Raw genomic sequence first — 13,393 nt, 5'->3', positions numbered from 1 at the left:
CTAAGATCAACTTTTAAACTTTTTCCCGGCTTCTAACCACTTCAAACATGAAATGATGCACTGATGTTAAATTATGACAGTGACGGGATGGGTAACCTGTGAGGTCAGAGGAGAGAGTGAACATAACTGAGGAGCAGGACGCCCGGCCGCTTACACAAACCCTGAGACACTTTCAGTGCAGTCCTCTGTCCTCTCAGTGTACATGTCCGTCCCTCTCAGGTCTTCACTGCAGGATTTCCAGCTGCTATAAACTCTCTGTGCTCAGACTGACACGTAAATCACACTCAGTGAAAAGGTTGGATTCACCCGTTGGTTAATTTGTGTGTGTGTGTGTGTGTGTGTGTGGGGGGGGGGGGGGGGGGGGGTGTGCACGGTGAGTCTCCAGGACGTGCAGGAGACAGACAGAGAGAGAGAGCCAGAGACAGCCTGAGTCACTGACTGGTGCAAACTGTCCCATCCCTCTCCAGCCTCGGTGCCCTGAAGACATGTGACGTCACGGCATTCACGTCCTCTGAGCACACACACACACACACACACACACACACACACACACACACACACACACACACACACACACACACACACACACACACACACACACACACACACAAACACTCACTCACTCACTCACTCACTCACTCACTCTAGTCCCACAGAGCAAGGTCCTTTAACACAGGAGAGATGCTGCTGTACTGAATGTGATGATGATATATTACTGTGAGGAGACAAGATACTGTTTACACTGTCCGACCTGCAGAAGAAGAAGAAGAAGAACCTTAGTCCTGTGGAGTCTGTTAGACTGAAGCAGGATCAGTTATCTGAGGGTTAACTGCATGATTATTTCTATTTGGTGAAACTTGATGTGTTGTTTAAACACAACTATAATTTAAGCGGCTCATCAATAAATGAAGCAGCCAGACTCTTCACCGATATATTTAGAGGATAATGGATCAATAGTTTCAGACTGTTTCTACTGCCCAAAGATTTCTACACTTTTTTCCACAGTGCATTAAAAATGGTCCCGTTATATTTTATCTCAGTCCACAATCAGTTCTGGACGTTGGTGACACTACTGAGCAACAACAACACATTATTAATCTTTTATTAAACCCAACATGAACATACAGACACACTAATGTAATATATTTATATACATGGAATCTGCACATATGAAACACATGTTAAATAAAACCAACTATATAAAAACTATAAAACTAATTTTATATATTGACATATACAGTATGTCTAACCCATATAAATATGTATGTATGTTTATACTGTAGACATGTTACATGAATATATATCCACCCTACAGCCGGTCAGTATATGTTGATATTATAAACAGAACACTTTCCCAGAGTGAGAAGAGACATGTTTAAAATTAATGAGAAATTAATAAGAAAAATATATATAAACATAGAATTTCATATTTATGTTTTAATAAACATTTATAAATCAAATATATATTGTTCACGTTTATGCTTGCAACATGTTATACCATATAAAAATGCATTATATATATTCTAACTATGGGTATTTCATATATATTATTAACTTATGTATCCAGAGAATGTATATATGTGATGATAATATATTTCCTTATAGTTAACATATATGGCAACATCCAAGTTGATGTAAGAACATATATAAGTCATACATGTGTGTGTGTGTGGGAAACCGATGTGGATGAAGCCACGTCACGCGCACGCTTCATGTCAGAGACATGAGGCCGACAAAAGAAACGTGGAGGCAGATTTTCACAGTTTGCTGCACAAGTATAAAGAGGAGCAGAGTTTTCTCCATCACAGCGTCACTTTGACCATCTCCTCTCCAAACCCTCAGGAACACGAGGGGCAGAGCAGCTTCTGATTGGCTGGGTGTCACTGTCCAACTGGGAAACTGTCAATATGTAATAATTAGATTGATATCTTCAGGACCTTTCTCCTTCAACCGATCTGGGCTCAGTATAAAAGGGCAGCCTGGGCGTTATTGATTGGTCGTTGCTCTGGTGCTGAAGCTGCAGACCGTGTGCAGACTCCCCTCCAGCGATGTGCGTCTGTCAGGGAACCAATCCGTGGCACCAGTCTGACTCCGTGAGTCGCTTTAAGACTTCCAGTGCCATGGCACCATCACATCCTCTGACCACTGGAGCCTCCGCTGTTTCTCATTAGTGACAGCGCGCCACTAGGGGAATCATTTTACGCACGAGCTCCTGCAGGCACAGACCGGCAGCGGAGACTCTCTGTCCTCCTGTTGCGCCATGGAGAACTCCAGCCTGTTGGGCGGCGACGCACAAAGAGCTGGCTTGATGGACTTTCTTATGTCGGACACTCTGAAGCTACTTGTGGATTCTCCGGAGGATGGAGCCCCGGCTGGATTAGGAGTGGCCCGGGGTGCCATCTTTCTCGAGGGCAGCGGATTCAGGACTGGCGCCGGAGCGGAGTTTATGGCCGCTCCGCCGACGGAATCCTCTCACCTGATGCCCGCCTTCTGGGATTCCCCGCTCAGTCACGGAATCAATGTGTTTGTGGGACTTGTCCTGTGCTTCACGATGCTGGGGCTGGGCTGCACGGTGGAGGTCAGTCAGCTGGGAGAGCACATCCGCAGACCCATCGGGGTGCTGCTGGCGCTGGTGTGTCAGTTTGTGATCATGCCCTTGGTGGCCTTCCTGCTGGCTTTAGCCTTCTCCCTGGATGAAGTGGCCGCGATGGCCGTTCTGCTCTGTGGCTGCTGCCCGGGAGGAAACTTGTCTAATATCATGTCTCTGCTGGTGCACGGGGAGATGAATCTAAGGTACATCACCTGTCCTCGCCCATAGAAACAACATGTAGTCAGTGATGAGGCTGTAAAATCATTTCACCAGGTCCAACTATCATTTACGTAAAAGGTTCCGCAGGTTACCCGCGGGTGTAGAGTAGAAAACTTTACTGTTGACTAAACTTCTACTCAGTGAGATGTTCTGTGAGACCGATGGTCACTGATGATCCACCCTGCTCTGCTCTAACGGCGCGTGTCTGCTCTCCTCTCCCCAGCATCATCATGACCATATCCTCCACTCTGCTGGCGCTCGTGCTGATGCCGCTGTGTCTGTGGATCTACAGCCGGGCCTGGATCAACACACCTGTGGTCAACCTCATGCCCTTCGGGGCCATCATCCTGACCCTGTGCAGCACTCTCATCCCCATCGGTTTAGGAGTTCTGCTGAGGTATCGCTACACGCGCGTGGCCGACATTGTTTTAAAGGTAATTCAAGAGCAAAATGTCAAAGTTACTTTTCCGGTTTGTGAATAAGTTTAATCAGTGAATCCAGTTAAAGTTATTCAGTGTTGTGCTTACAGGCTGAGGATCACCTTTGCGCAAAAGCGCACTGCGTAACTGTCTGTGCCTGTCACCATACGGAGGGTGGGTGGGGTGACGGCAGGAACAGTGACATCACAGGCTCTGTGTCAGGAAGAGCTCCTCCCTCTCGTTTCTGATAAAAGCCACACATGGGGGGAGGAGGGGGGGGGGCTCTAATAGACCTAACTTAAAGCAGCTGAGGAGCTGAGTGCAGCCCTGTGTTGTTCCAGCCCAGTTTTCACCTTATCACTTGAGTCTTGACAACACGTGACTCCCTCCTTTTAGTGCTTCAGTTCAGACGATGAAAAACTCAAAACATAAAAATCCCTTTAACCAGAAAAACATATAAGAAATCAAAAATGTGTCCCGTTGTAGAAAACAGCTGCGTGTGAAGAGAAAATCACCTTCATCCTGTTTACCGTGTCTCCCCAGGCCTCCCTGTGGTCTCTGCTCGTCACCCTCTTGACGCTCTTCATCCTGACCGGAGTGATGCTGGGGCCGGAGCTGCTGTCCACCATCCCGCCCTCTGTCTACGTGGTGGCGGTGCTGATGCCTCTGTGTGGCTACGCCGCAGGTTACGGCCTGGCCGTGCTCTTTGACCTGCCGCCCAACTGCCGCCGGTCGGTCTCCCTGGAGACCGGGTGCCAGAACGTGCAGCTGTGCACCGCCATCCTGAAGCTGGCCTTCCCCCCTCAGCTGGTGAAAGGGATGTACATGTTCCCGCTCCTGTACGCCTTGTTCCAAGCGGCCGAGGCCGGCATCTTCATCCTGGCCTACAGGATGTACAGGAAGGAGGTCCTGCACAAACCGGAGCGAATGGGGGACGGCGAGGACACAGACATAACATATCAAAGGTTTAATGATGATGAGGACTTTGACTCATCTTACGGTGCTGTGACAGTGAGTGACCCAAACACCATCATGTTGGACCCCTGTCCTCCCGATCCGACCCCTGTTTAATGTGCAAAGAAAAGCAGAGTCACATCTGCAGGTGGATTCACAACGTCGATCACCGTCGTTCATAAAGAAAAACCTGGAGAGACGAGACACTGTCAGCGACACCCAGAGTGACTGAGGAGGAAAGGTGCTTCTGTCATAAGCTTCATTCATTCAACGTAAACATGATTCATGTCTTAATATATTGATTAAAAAAAAAAAAAAAACACCAAAATGTTTGAAGACATTGTTGTAAAGTGAAAGTGACGTTAACCATCACACCATCAGCTGCAGTTAGTTTCAGAGCTTTAACCCTCTGAGGTCGATGTTGTTAATAGAAATATAGTTTCTGTAATGATGTTGGACTCTGTCGACTCTCCGCTTTCCTCTTCATATTCTAGTGAGCTTGAACGTGACTCACAGGCGGAGCTGAAGGGCCTCTAGTTGGATTGACAGACAACACTTTTCATTTTAGGCATTTCTCATTAATGATCGACCGATATGAGTTTTTCAGTGGCCGATGCTGATATTTAGAGAGCAGGGCGGACGAAATCTTTTATTCCCCCGAGACTCATAAAATACAAGAATTTAACAACAATAACAAATAAGACACAAAATAGCTGAATGTAACATTTGCTGAACATTTATTGAACACTGTTGTTTGAGTTGTCTGCAAATAGATCTGCACTTATTTTAAATTAAACAATCTTAACTTAATTGTCCACAGGTAGATGGTGAAAAGTCAACAACTTATGAATGAAGTTTTAGTGCACAGAGAACAAAAAGGTGTAAACTTACATTAATAAATAAACAATATGAGTATTGTGCAGAATAGCAGCATCTCTTTATCTTCAGTTACAGTCCCATTTTTTGTTTACTCGGCCTCATGAGCATAAAACAAATTCATCCACATCAGTAAAGGTTTGTTTTCACTAGAGATTTGAAGAATAAAAAAAAAAACTCGGCTTCAATTTTTCAGTGTTTGGGAAAAATTAAATAAAGGCGCCTCGTTGCAGAAGGAGCTGAGATCTTTCTGAACATTGTGATATGAAACACTTGGTTATTTTCTTATATGCAAGTACCTTAAAAGGGTTAAAGCTGTGTGTGCGTGTGTGTGTGCGCGTGTGTGTGGCCAGTCCAGTGTCTGTGCTCCCTAAACAGGCTGAACTAAATGTAAAATCTGTTCATATTATAAACAACTGTAACAAGAAAAATAAAAGCGGTGAAACTTGTACACCTTCGTCACGTGTGCGGTGTCTTTGATGAGAGGAGAGAAGCTCCACACCTGACCAGCATCAGGCTTAATGGAGGGCGCGTGTAACCCAGTCTATTTAAATGGCCACACCTGACAGCTGTTGGTTGGTTGAACAAAATGGCAACGTATGGTGACGAGCCAGTCGACAGCTATTTCTATTCCTCTTACAACCCCTACACGGGCAGATACCCCAGAGCTAAAGACGCCAGGTGGAAGTATAAAAGTTACCTGTCCCATCACTATGGGGACACCGACGCCTTTAACAACCACCAGCGCGCGCAGCTCAAGTCCATCTTATCCCAGATCAACCCCAAACTCACCCCGAGGCTCCGGAAGGCGAACACCAAGGACGTGGCGGTGCAGGTGAACCCTAAGAGAGACGCCTCGGTGCAGTGCTCCATCGGTCCGCGGACGCTCCTGTCCATGAAGCGGGACTTCCGGCGCAGAAGGAGGCAGGAGCCCGGCGGAAGCGGCGGAAGCGGCGGGAGTGGCAGCAGTCCCAAGGCGGCGGGGGGCGGTGTGCGTTACCCCCGTAACCTCGCCGTGTACTCCCCTATCGCATACAGAAGCGTCACCTCCTTCCTGGTGGAGGACGACGACAACAACAACAACAGTAAGGAAGCCTCCTGCGGGGAGGCGCAGCCCGGTGACCCGCCCGAGTCCCCGGGGAAGAGGCGCGAACACACTCAGCCTGCTGAGGATGAAAAGACCCAGAAGCTCCCGGAGCAGCGCGACAAGCTCAAGTCCAAACAGGTGAAGAGCGACGATGAGAGTTCACAGGACAAGGCTCGCGTGCGGTTCCAGGTGAGTTTTGTCACGTGAGCAGGGGGGGAGGGGCTCACTTCAAGATGGAGGAAAGTCAAGCTTATCATGCCATGTTAACTGCCTTCTTTTTAAGGTCAAAACGGACTTCCTCTGAAAACCTTTTTTGTTTTATCTATCTATCTATCTATCTATCTATCTATCTATCTATCTATCTATCTATCTATCTATCTATCTATCTATCTATCTATCTCATTAAATCTGTTACAGCCCCTTTACAGATGTTATGCTCCTGAAGCAGCTGCATGACTCATGACCTGGATATGGAGCTGTAAACCAGGCCTTACAATACTGATGTAGATTTAAAAACTCACTATTTGAGTTTTTAATTCACTTTGGGTTTTGTTTGTTTTTAAAAGGGGGGGGGGGGACTAAAGCTATTTGATCAGATTCAATAAGGGGTGACTTTTATGTGATAAGAAGCTGGGCTCTGTGGGATCAACAGAGCAAAAAAATCAAATGTGCAACAGTTTTCTTATAAGCTTGGAATTAAAATTCATGACTGAACAAACAATGACTTGCCCTTTTTTGTCTCATCAGTTTCTGGAACAGAAGTACGGATATTATCACTGCAGAGAATGCAATCTGCGATGGGAGAGTGCCTATGTGTGGTGCGTTCAGGGCACCAACAAGGTGAGCACTTGTAGTTAAGGCACCCAAAAGTAATTGAAGTCAGTTACAGTAATGGCCCTAAATGCAAACAAGATGACGTGTTAAAGCCATTTCAGTACAGAAATAATGTTCATATGTAGTTTTCATATTGAATGGACTGTGGCCCAACATGTCAACGCTACAGTAAGAGCCCTGTCCTAACTGAGGTTCTGTGTTCCAGGTTTACTTCAAGCAGTACTGTAGGAAATGCCAAAAGGACTTCAACCCGTATCGTGTTGAGGACATCACATGTCACGTAAACATTTCCCCTTTGTTCTGTAAAATTAAAACAGCCCATGTGTCAATACTAAACCCCCACTTTATTTATTTTCAATATATATTTTTATATTTTTTTTTTTTTTTTTTTTTTCCTCCAGACTTGCAACAAAGCACGTTGTTGCTGTGCAATAACACAACGCCACGTCGACCCCAAACGGCCCCACAGACAGGACTTGTGTGGCAGATGCAAAGGCAAGCGTCTCTCCTGTGAGAGCACGTTCAGCTTCAAATACATCATCTGAGGGCCAGCTCCACTGAACTCTGCCTTGAATACATCAGTACAAGTCCTGGGGGGGGGGCATCTCCGGCCCAGTGCCATATTCACAGATGGAATAATGACATCTTTGATGTAGAGCAAATATACATTTTGATGTTTCACTACTTTATTTCATGCCTGTTTTTTGTGTTGATGAAATTAATGGTAAGACCCAATGTAATAAATGCCAACCATGCACTCAAGTGTTTTCACTCTGTCTGAGGTTTTCAGTAACAGGAAATGCAACTGACATCAGGAAAAAGAAACATTCAGTGTAACTATATTAAACTCTTGAGGATTAAGTTTTAAGATGGCTGCTTTTACAAGGGTTAACTGAGGCTGAATCCCTGTCAGTGAGAACTAACTGCTGTTGCACCTGCACTCAGAAGCCAAGTGGAGCCATTAAGAACCAGACTACTATTCATGTCTGCTGCTCTAATCAAGCATCTGTCTGTACAAAGGCCTCAGTGATTGTGGGTGGGGTGGGGTGGGGGGGCTTCTTATCCTCATAAACCTCAAACGCTAATCACGTTTCCACAATTTATCAAGTTATGACCAAAGTCAAATTGTATGATTAGGTTTTTATTTATCCAGAGAGAAGGCTGGTATGTGAGTGAACAAGGAAAAAAAAAAGTATAATGCACCTCTACATTAAAACGTCTTCCAGGTAAATAATATATTCATTAAATAATTAAGAACAGCATTCAAATGTACCAGACAAGCAGGAAAAAAAAAAAAAAAAAAAGCTCTCTGAGGAATGAGTACAGTGACTGTTACAATGTGCCATGACAAGATTTCCAGAAAGCGTTCAGGTAACGGTTCATGTCCTGCAGTCACAGCAGCAAGTAGGGCCATTCTGAAAGCGTAGCGCAGCTTCAACGACAGCCATTCCCCCACGGGGAAGAGGAAAAAAAAAAAACACGGGATCAAAATGTGGCAGAGGGCGAGCGCTGCTCCGCAACGTGTTCAACCTACATGGACAAACATAAACCTCGAGTCTCCCGCTCATGAGGCGTGGTGCTGCGGTGCCAACACAAAGATCACAGTGGAGAGAAGGAATGCGAATGACGTGTCTTGGCTGGAGCGGTGCGTTCAGACGGGAGATAAAAGGCTACATCAGATCTCCCATGCCATCACCATCACAAAGGCAGACAGGTGGCTTGTCCCCAAATGAGCCCTGATACCCCCCCACCCCCCACCCACACACTCACTTTTGGAAGACCACCACCACCAACCAAGGCAGCCTTTGGGAAATTTTGAAGTGATTGGATGAGGAGGGTGGAGCGGATCATTAATGACTCAGATCTGGTCTTGGCTTTCTCTCATCACATTAGCTTTATACATACATCCTACTCGGATGAACAGTGCATTACACAAAAGTACAAGGGAAAAATACTGGTTTTACACTATACATTTTCTAAAATATATACAGAGTAAAATAAGTTATGTTTCCTTAATGAGTTGTAGCCAGTCTGCACTTGTGTGCAATTATATGCATTTGTGTGTGAGCGTATACCAGAATATCCAATATATATCACACAGTCAAGAGTCTCTAAAGGCAGCTACTTATTTGGTTTAAGAGTGAGTTTTGCGTGAAGACCTGTTGAAGGGGACTCTCCTCTCAAAGCAGATCAATAAACAGATATATTTCTCTTTTTACACTCCCTGAAGGCAAACGTTCCCTACAGGGTTACAATTACATGTTAAATATCCTAACATTTACAACCTAGGATGTTAGCTCTAATAAAAAATACATTTCTCAAAAAAATATTCTTGCAGTGCTTTTTCTCTTTCAAGCATGCTTTGGAAAACTCTTTTTTTTTTCTTTTTCTTTTCTTTTTTTTTTTTAAACAAGGTTTTTCTGTGTTTTGCTTATGAATCGTGACGGTGCGTCCTCACACATACGACACCTCCTCTGGACATGCTCACATACACCACCTCCCAGCCCAGGCCCCGGGGTGGTGGGGTGGGGGGGGACCAGCGGTCGGTACGATATGCTCATCAGGTCAGATCCAGCAACAAAAAATATCTTAAAAATCATGAAACAAAAAAAAAAAAAAAAAGTATCATCCCACTGCGTCCTCTCTATTCTTTCCCAGCCACACCACCACATGACTTATTGCAACTGAATTTTGCAAGTTGGCTTAGTCTGGGAAAAGATATTAGCTTTAAGCATTCATACATGTAATAATACATATCAAGAGTCACAGTTATTCCCACACATCCTTTAGCCCTTTAAAGGTGGAGTCTCTCTCGTCCTCCTGTGAAGCCCCTCACTGTCGAGCCTCCCTCTGCGGCGGCGGGGAGGTCTGCAGAGAGCGGGAGGGGTACTTTTGTCCAGTCTAGTCTGCCGTACCACAGGCTCACAGTCCAGTGCTGACCATGGTGGTGTGGGGCTGGCAGGCCTGCGCCTGACTCAGAGCCTCACGGATCTGAAGGTTGAGCTCCATCAGGCGGGTGCTCGCCTGAGACAGGTCCCTGCTGGGGCCCACGACCGCCAAGCAGCCCGTCTGGCCCAGCGTCTGGTGACGGAAGTAGATGTGCAGAAGGGTCTGAACTGCATTATCTGTCTCGTTGCCGAAGATGTCGTTGGGCCAGAGAGACCTGAAGACAACGGAGGGTGGAGGTTAGAAGATGTTGAAGAACATGAGGTGTGATCACACAGAAAGCCAGTTACATGTTTTTACTAAGCAGGTGTCTGTTTATGTTTATATATACAGTCAAGTGTCCACTGCAGTCGTTGGTTCCCCCTTTTAACCAGCCTCAGGTCTGAGCAGAAACTTCAGATCTCAAGAACCACAATCCCCCTTGTGGTTGTTCCTTCCAATAACAGTCAAGTTACAGGAAACATGGTCAGTCTCTCCTTCCTGAGTTACAGCGCTGAGTGATGGCCAAAGTGGATATTAAATGTCATCACTTCATTTTATCCCGTTAGATATTTGAGTTAAATTGTGTCATAATTAGTGAATGAATTTGAGAGTTATGGCCGTTTAGTGAGGTAACAGTGATTTTACCAGCATTATAGTAATAAAGCTTCAGTGTGATAGGAACCTGAAAACCACTGCATCTTATTCATTCAGCTAATGATTATTATGATAATCAATTAGTCAAACATTTTATTTTTATTTTTTTATCAGTTGACTTATTATGTGAGCACAGAAAATATAATATAAGTTGCGGTCCGTCTCACCTGAAGACTTTGACCTGTGTGAGGGCGGATCTGAAGTCTCTGCCTCTCAGAGTCTCGATCAGAGACTGGATGGCCGTCTCTGTGTTGGTCTGGGCAGTGTCCGACATACACACATCCTCCTGACTGTCATTTCCTGTCTCTGCCTCCTTCAAACAGCTCTCCAGGATAGTGAGTTCTTCAGACATGTTGGTCACCTTGGAAACGCAAACACAAATATATTAATATCACTGGCACTGCGTGTGCAAAATCTACACAGGAAGTCAGCAAAATAAAGCTCTTGATTAAATCTAATTTAATCTAATTAAAGCTCCATCAAGATGCAGCCGGGAGACGGATCAGCTGCTGTACAAGTTCAGCTACGATCACGTATTTAACCAACACCTGAACTGGATTTTACAAATCAACTTAGTGGCAATTGATGTGAAATTAAACTTTAAATATATTTTTAGGAAAAGAAAACAGAAATGAAACAGAGACAGTGAAGCAACAACACGAGTGGAGCACAGTGCATGATGCAGTATAATTCTATTTGTCTGTTCTTGTTTCTCTGGCGACGGAGATGAAGCAGATTAACTGTCAGTTTCACCGAGACGAACTTCAACTCCCACTGAATGTGAAATGCGCTGCAGACGTTCTCAGTGAAAACTAAACAACAAGCGTATTCATGCACATCCAGCTCATCTTGGAGCCGGTGTGTTTTAGTCTCACCTCTGCCTCCCTCTTGATGGTGTCCACCCTGCTGATGAGTTTACAGTAGGCCTGGAAGAGCAGCAGCAGCTGAAAGTGCAGCTTATAGAGCCTGCGACACAACTCCAGCTCCTGCAGAGACAGAGAGGCAAACAGGATTTACCCGCCGGCTTCCCATCGCCTAGAGCTGCACTGAAATGACTCTGATGATCAAATGATTAGACGGATGGGTATCCTGGGTTAGAGACGTGGGAGTAGATGAAAGGGTTAACACGGCCTAGAGCGAGGTGCCGTCCGGTTCAGGCCACGGAGCCAGAGGTGAGTCGACTACTGCTAGAATTAGTCATGAGGTCTTAATTAGAGAAGTATCCATCACCACCACGTGTAACGCTCCCTAACGGCCTCTGCGACCAGGTGCACGTGTTTTACCAGCTCAGGATCATTTTCATCAATCACTGATCTAAAAACGTGATTATTGTAACGCACTTTATTCAGGTGCCAGCCAGGCCGTCTTCAGCTGGAGCAGCTGCTCGTCCGATTACTGGAACCGACAGGTGCGGTCACATGACTGCGGAGCTCGCCTCCCTTCACTGGCTCCCTGTTTGATTTCGGATCCATTTTAAAAGTTTATTGCTGACTTTAAAGGCCTTAAATGGCTCTGCCCCCAATTACATCACTGATTTATTGACACGGTATGTGCCCAACGGAGGATTCATATCGGCAGAAGGAGGCCTGCTGGTCACCCAAAGGTCAAGGCTTGTGACTAAAGGTGAGCGGTCATTCACTCTGGAACTCTCCTCAAATCAGACGCTGTTAAATCTCTTCTTCAAACACACGTCTTTGTCTCAGCCTTTGTCAAAGTCTGATACATGTTTTATTTATATTGTTTTATCCAGAATTATTGCTTTTACATATTTCATTCTTTTCACTTACTGTCACTTCTTTTTTTGCATGATGTTGATTTGAGATGTTTTTATTTCTACTTACTTTGGATTTTTCCTTTGCAACTTTGTGAAGCAAAGCGTTATAAATAAAGTTATTATGATTAGTAATGACCCGGAGCAGTGGGTCATTACTGAACATTAAGACCCTAAACCAGGAAAATATGGAGGGAGAAAAAAAATGTGGGGATGGAACAATTAACATGCAAAATGAAAATAATGTAAACCTCTCTCCACCCATCCTCTCCTACTGAAACCATCACTAACTCTGCACTGAATACATTTACACACCTTCCTCCATCAGCACACAGTCAGTGTGCAGGACGAAGAGGTAAAGATGTTGATTATCCGGATGTGGCAACAGAAAGAAGCGAACACAGGAGTACATTATGATTGGGTGGATGGGGGAGTTCAGCTGGGGAGCATGACCGATCAAGGCAGAGACAGAGATAAAGATGTAGACGATGGGGGGTGGGGGGGGGGGGGGGGTGGGGGGGGTGGGGGGGGTTGCAGAGCGCAGTCTGTGGATGTCAGCAGTAAAGGTATGTACAGAGAGATGAGATGGTCAGTGTTTTGTCCGGATGTCATGATTATTAAAGAGTCTATAATATGAGAACCACTTACTGCTAGATTTTCCATTTGCTAAGCAAGAAGGTGAGCAGGTCGCACACACACATACACACACACACACACACACACACGCACACACACACACACACACACAAAAACAACAACAACAAACAAAACAGAAGGAGAGAAAGACCAAGAATTAGTGAACATGGCAGCTGAGACACAGTGACCTGATGGGCAAGGAGCGGCGGTTTATCATCTCCCCTTTCACTCGGATCAGGGAACTCAAACACGCGAACAGAAACCTTTACACTCCCGAGAAACTCAGCATGTATGATGAAGGAGAGAAACGGAGAGAGAGAAAGAGAGAGAGAGAGAGGGGGAAGGAGAGCGGAGTCAAAGACTTCTGAATGTGTTGCCCTTGAGACTTAAAACAGCAACATCAGTTTTAACCTGACAGCACTTCT

At 45.4% G+C, this 13,393-nt stretch overlaps 3 protein-coding genes across 17 annotated transcripts in view; 2 read left to right on the top strand and 1 right to left on the bottom strand.

Annotated features, from left to right (window-relative positions):
- Window positions 1–698: 698 nt before the first annotated feature.
- slc10a4 (solute carrier family 10 member 4) lies at window positions 699–4,303 on the top strand. The gene is made up of 3 exons (XM_056378077.1): window positions 699–2,793; window positions 3,033–3,243; window positions 3,772–4,303. The coding sequence occupies exons 1-3, from the start codon at window positions 2,261–2,263 to the stop codon at window positions 4,297–4,299; spliced, it is 1,272 nt and encodes a 423-aa protein (XP_056234052.1). The 5' UTR covers window positions 699–2,260; the 3' UTR covers window positions 4,300–4,303.
- Window positions 4,304–4,349: 46 nt separating this feature from the next.
- Window positions 4,350–7,756, top strand: zar1 (zygote arrest 1). Its single transcript, XM_056378078.1, has 4 exons — window positions 4,350–6,334; window positions 6,893–6,985; window positions 7,185–7,259; window positions 7,381–7,756. Exons 1-4 carry the CDS (start codon window positions 5,648–5,650, stop codon window positions 7,522–7,524), a joined length of 999 nt encoding a protein of 332 aa, XP_056234053.1. The 5' UTR covers window positions 4,350–5,647; the 3' UTR covers window positions 7,525–7,756.
- Window positions 7,757–8,104: 348 nt separating this feature from the next.
- The window catches only part of fryl (furry homolog, like), a 64,971-nt gene continuing 59,682 nt past the window's right edge, over window positions 8,105–13,393 (bottom strand). For 13 of the 15 annotated variants that reach the window (XM_056378073.1, XM_056378072.1, XM_056378067.1 and 10 more), the window contains 4 exons: window positions 12,981–12,998; window positions 11,437–11,547; window positions 10,729–10,922; window positions 8,105–10,142 (listed from right to left, as the gene is read on the bottom strand). In XM_056378073.1, the coding sequence (XP_056234048.1) occupies window positions 9,902–10,142; window positions 10,729–10,922; window positions 11,437–11,547; window positions 12,981–12,998 (564 nt within the window). In that variant the 3' untranslated portion in view covers window positions 8,105–9,901. The remainder of the gene's footprint in view (window positions 10,143–10,728; window positions 10,923–11,436; window positions 11,548–12,980; window positions 12,999–13,393) is intronic. The other 2 variants (XM_056378061.1, XM_056378074.1) reach the window with 1 other exon arrangement.

The sequence above is a fragment of the Seriola aureovittata genome, chromosome 6 (assembly GCF_021018895.1).
Source record: "Seriola aureovittata isolate HTS-2021-v1 ecotype China chromosome 6, ASM2101889v1, whole genome shotgun sequence".
NCBI lineage: Eukaryota > Metazoa > Chordata > Actinopteri > Carangiformes > Carangidae > Seriola > Seriola aureovittata.
This window is presented reverse-complemented; position numbering and strand designations above follow the sequence as displayed.

Excerpts from the sequence above, each read along its gene's own strand:
- zar1 (XM_056378078.1), top strand. The coding sequence starts at position 5,648 with ATGGCAACGTATGGTGACGAGCCAGTCGACAGCTATTTCTATTCCTCT. Across the intron at positions 6,335-6,892 it reads AGGCTCGCGTGCGGTTCCAG|TTTCTGGAACAGAAGTACGG; the intron begins GTGAGTTTTGTC and ends TTGTCTCATCAG. Across the intron at positions 6,986-7,184 it reads GCGTTCAGGGCACCAACAAG|GTTTACTTCAAGCAGTACTG; the intron begins GTGAGCACTTGT and ends TCTGTGTTCCAG.
- slc10a4 (XM_056378077.1), top strand. The coding sequence starts at position 2,261 with ATGGAGAACTCCAGCCTGTTGGGCGGCGACGCACAAAGAGCTGGCTTG. Across the intron at positions 2,794-3,032 it reads CACGGGGAGATGAATCTAAG|CATCATCATGACCATATCCT; the intron begins GTACATCACCTG and ends TCCTCTCCCCAG. Across the intron at positions 3,244-3,771 it reads TGGCCGACATTGTTTTAAAG|GCCTCCCTGTGGTCTCTGCT; the intron begins GTAATTCAAGAG and ends GTGTCTCCCCAG.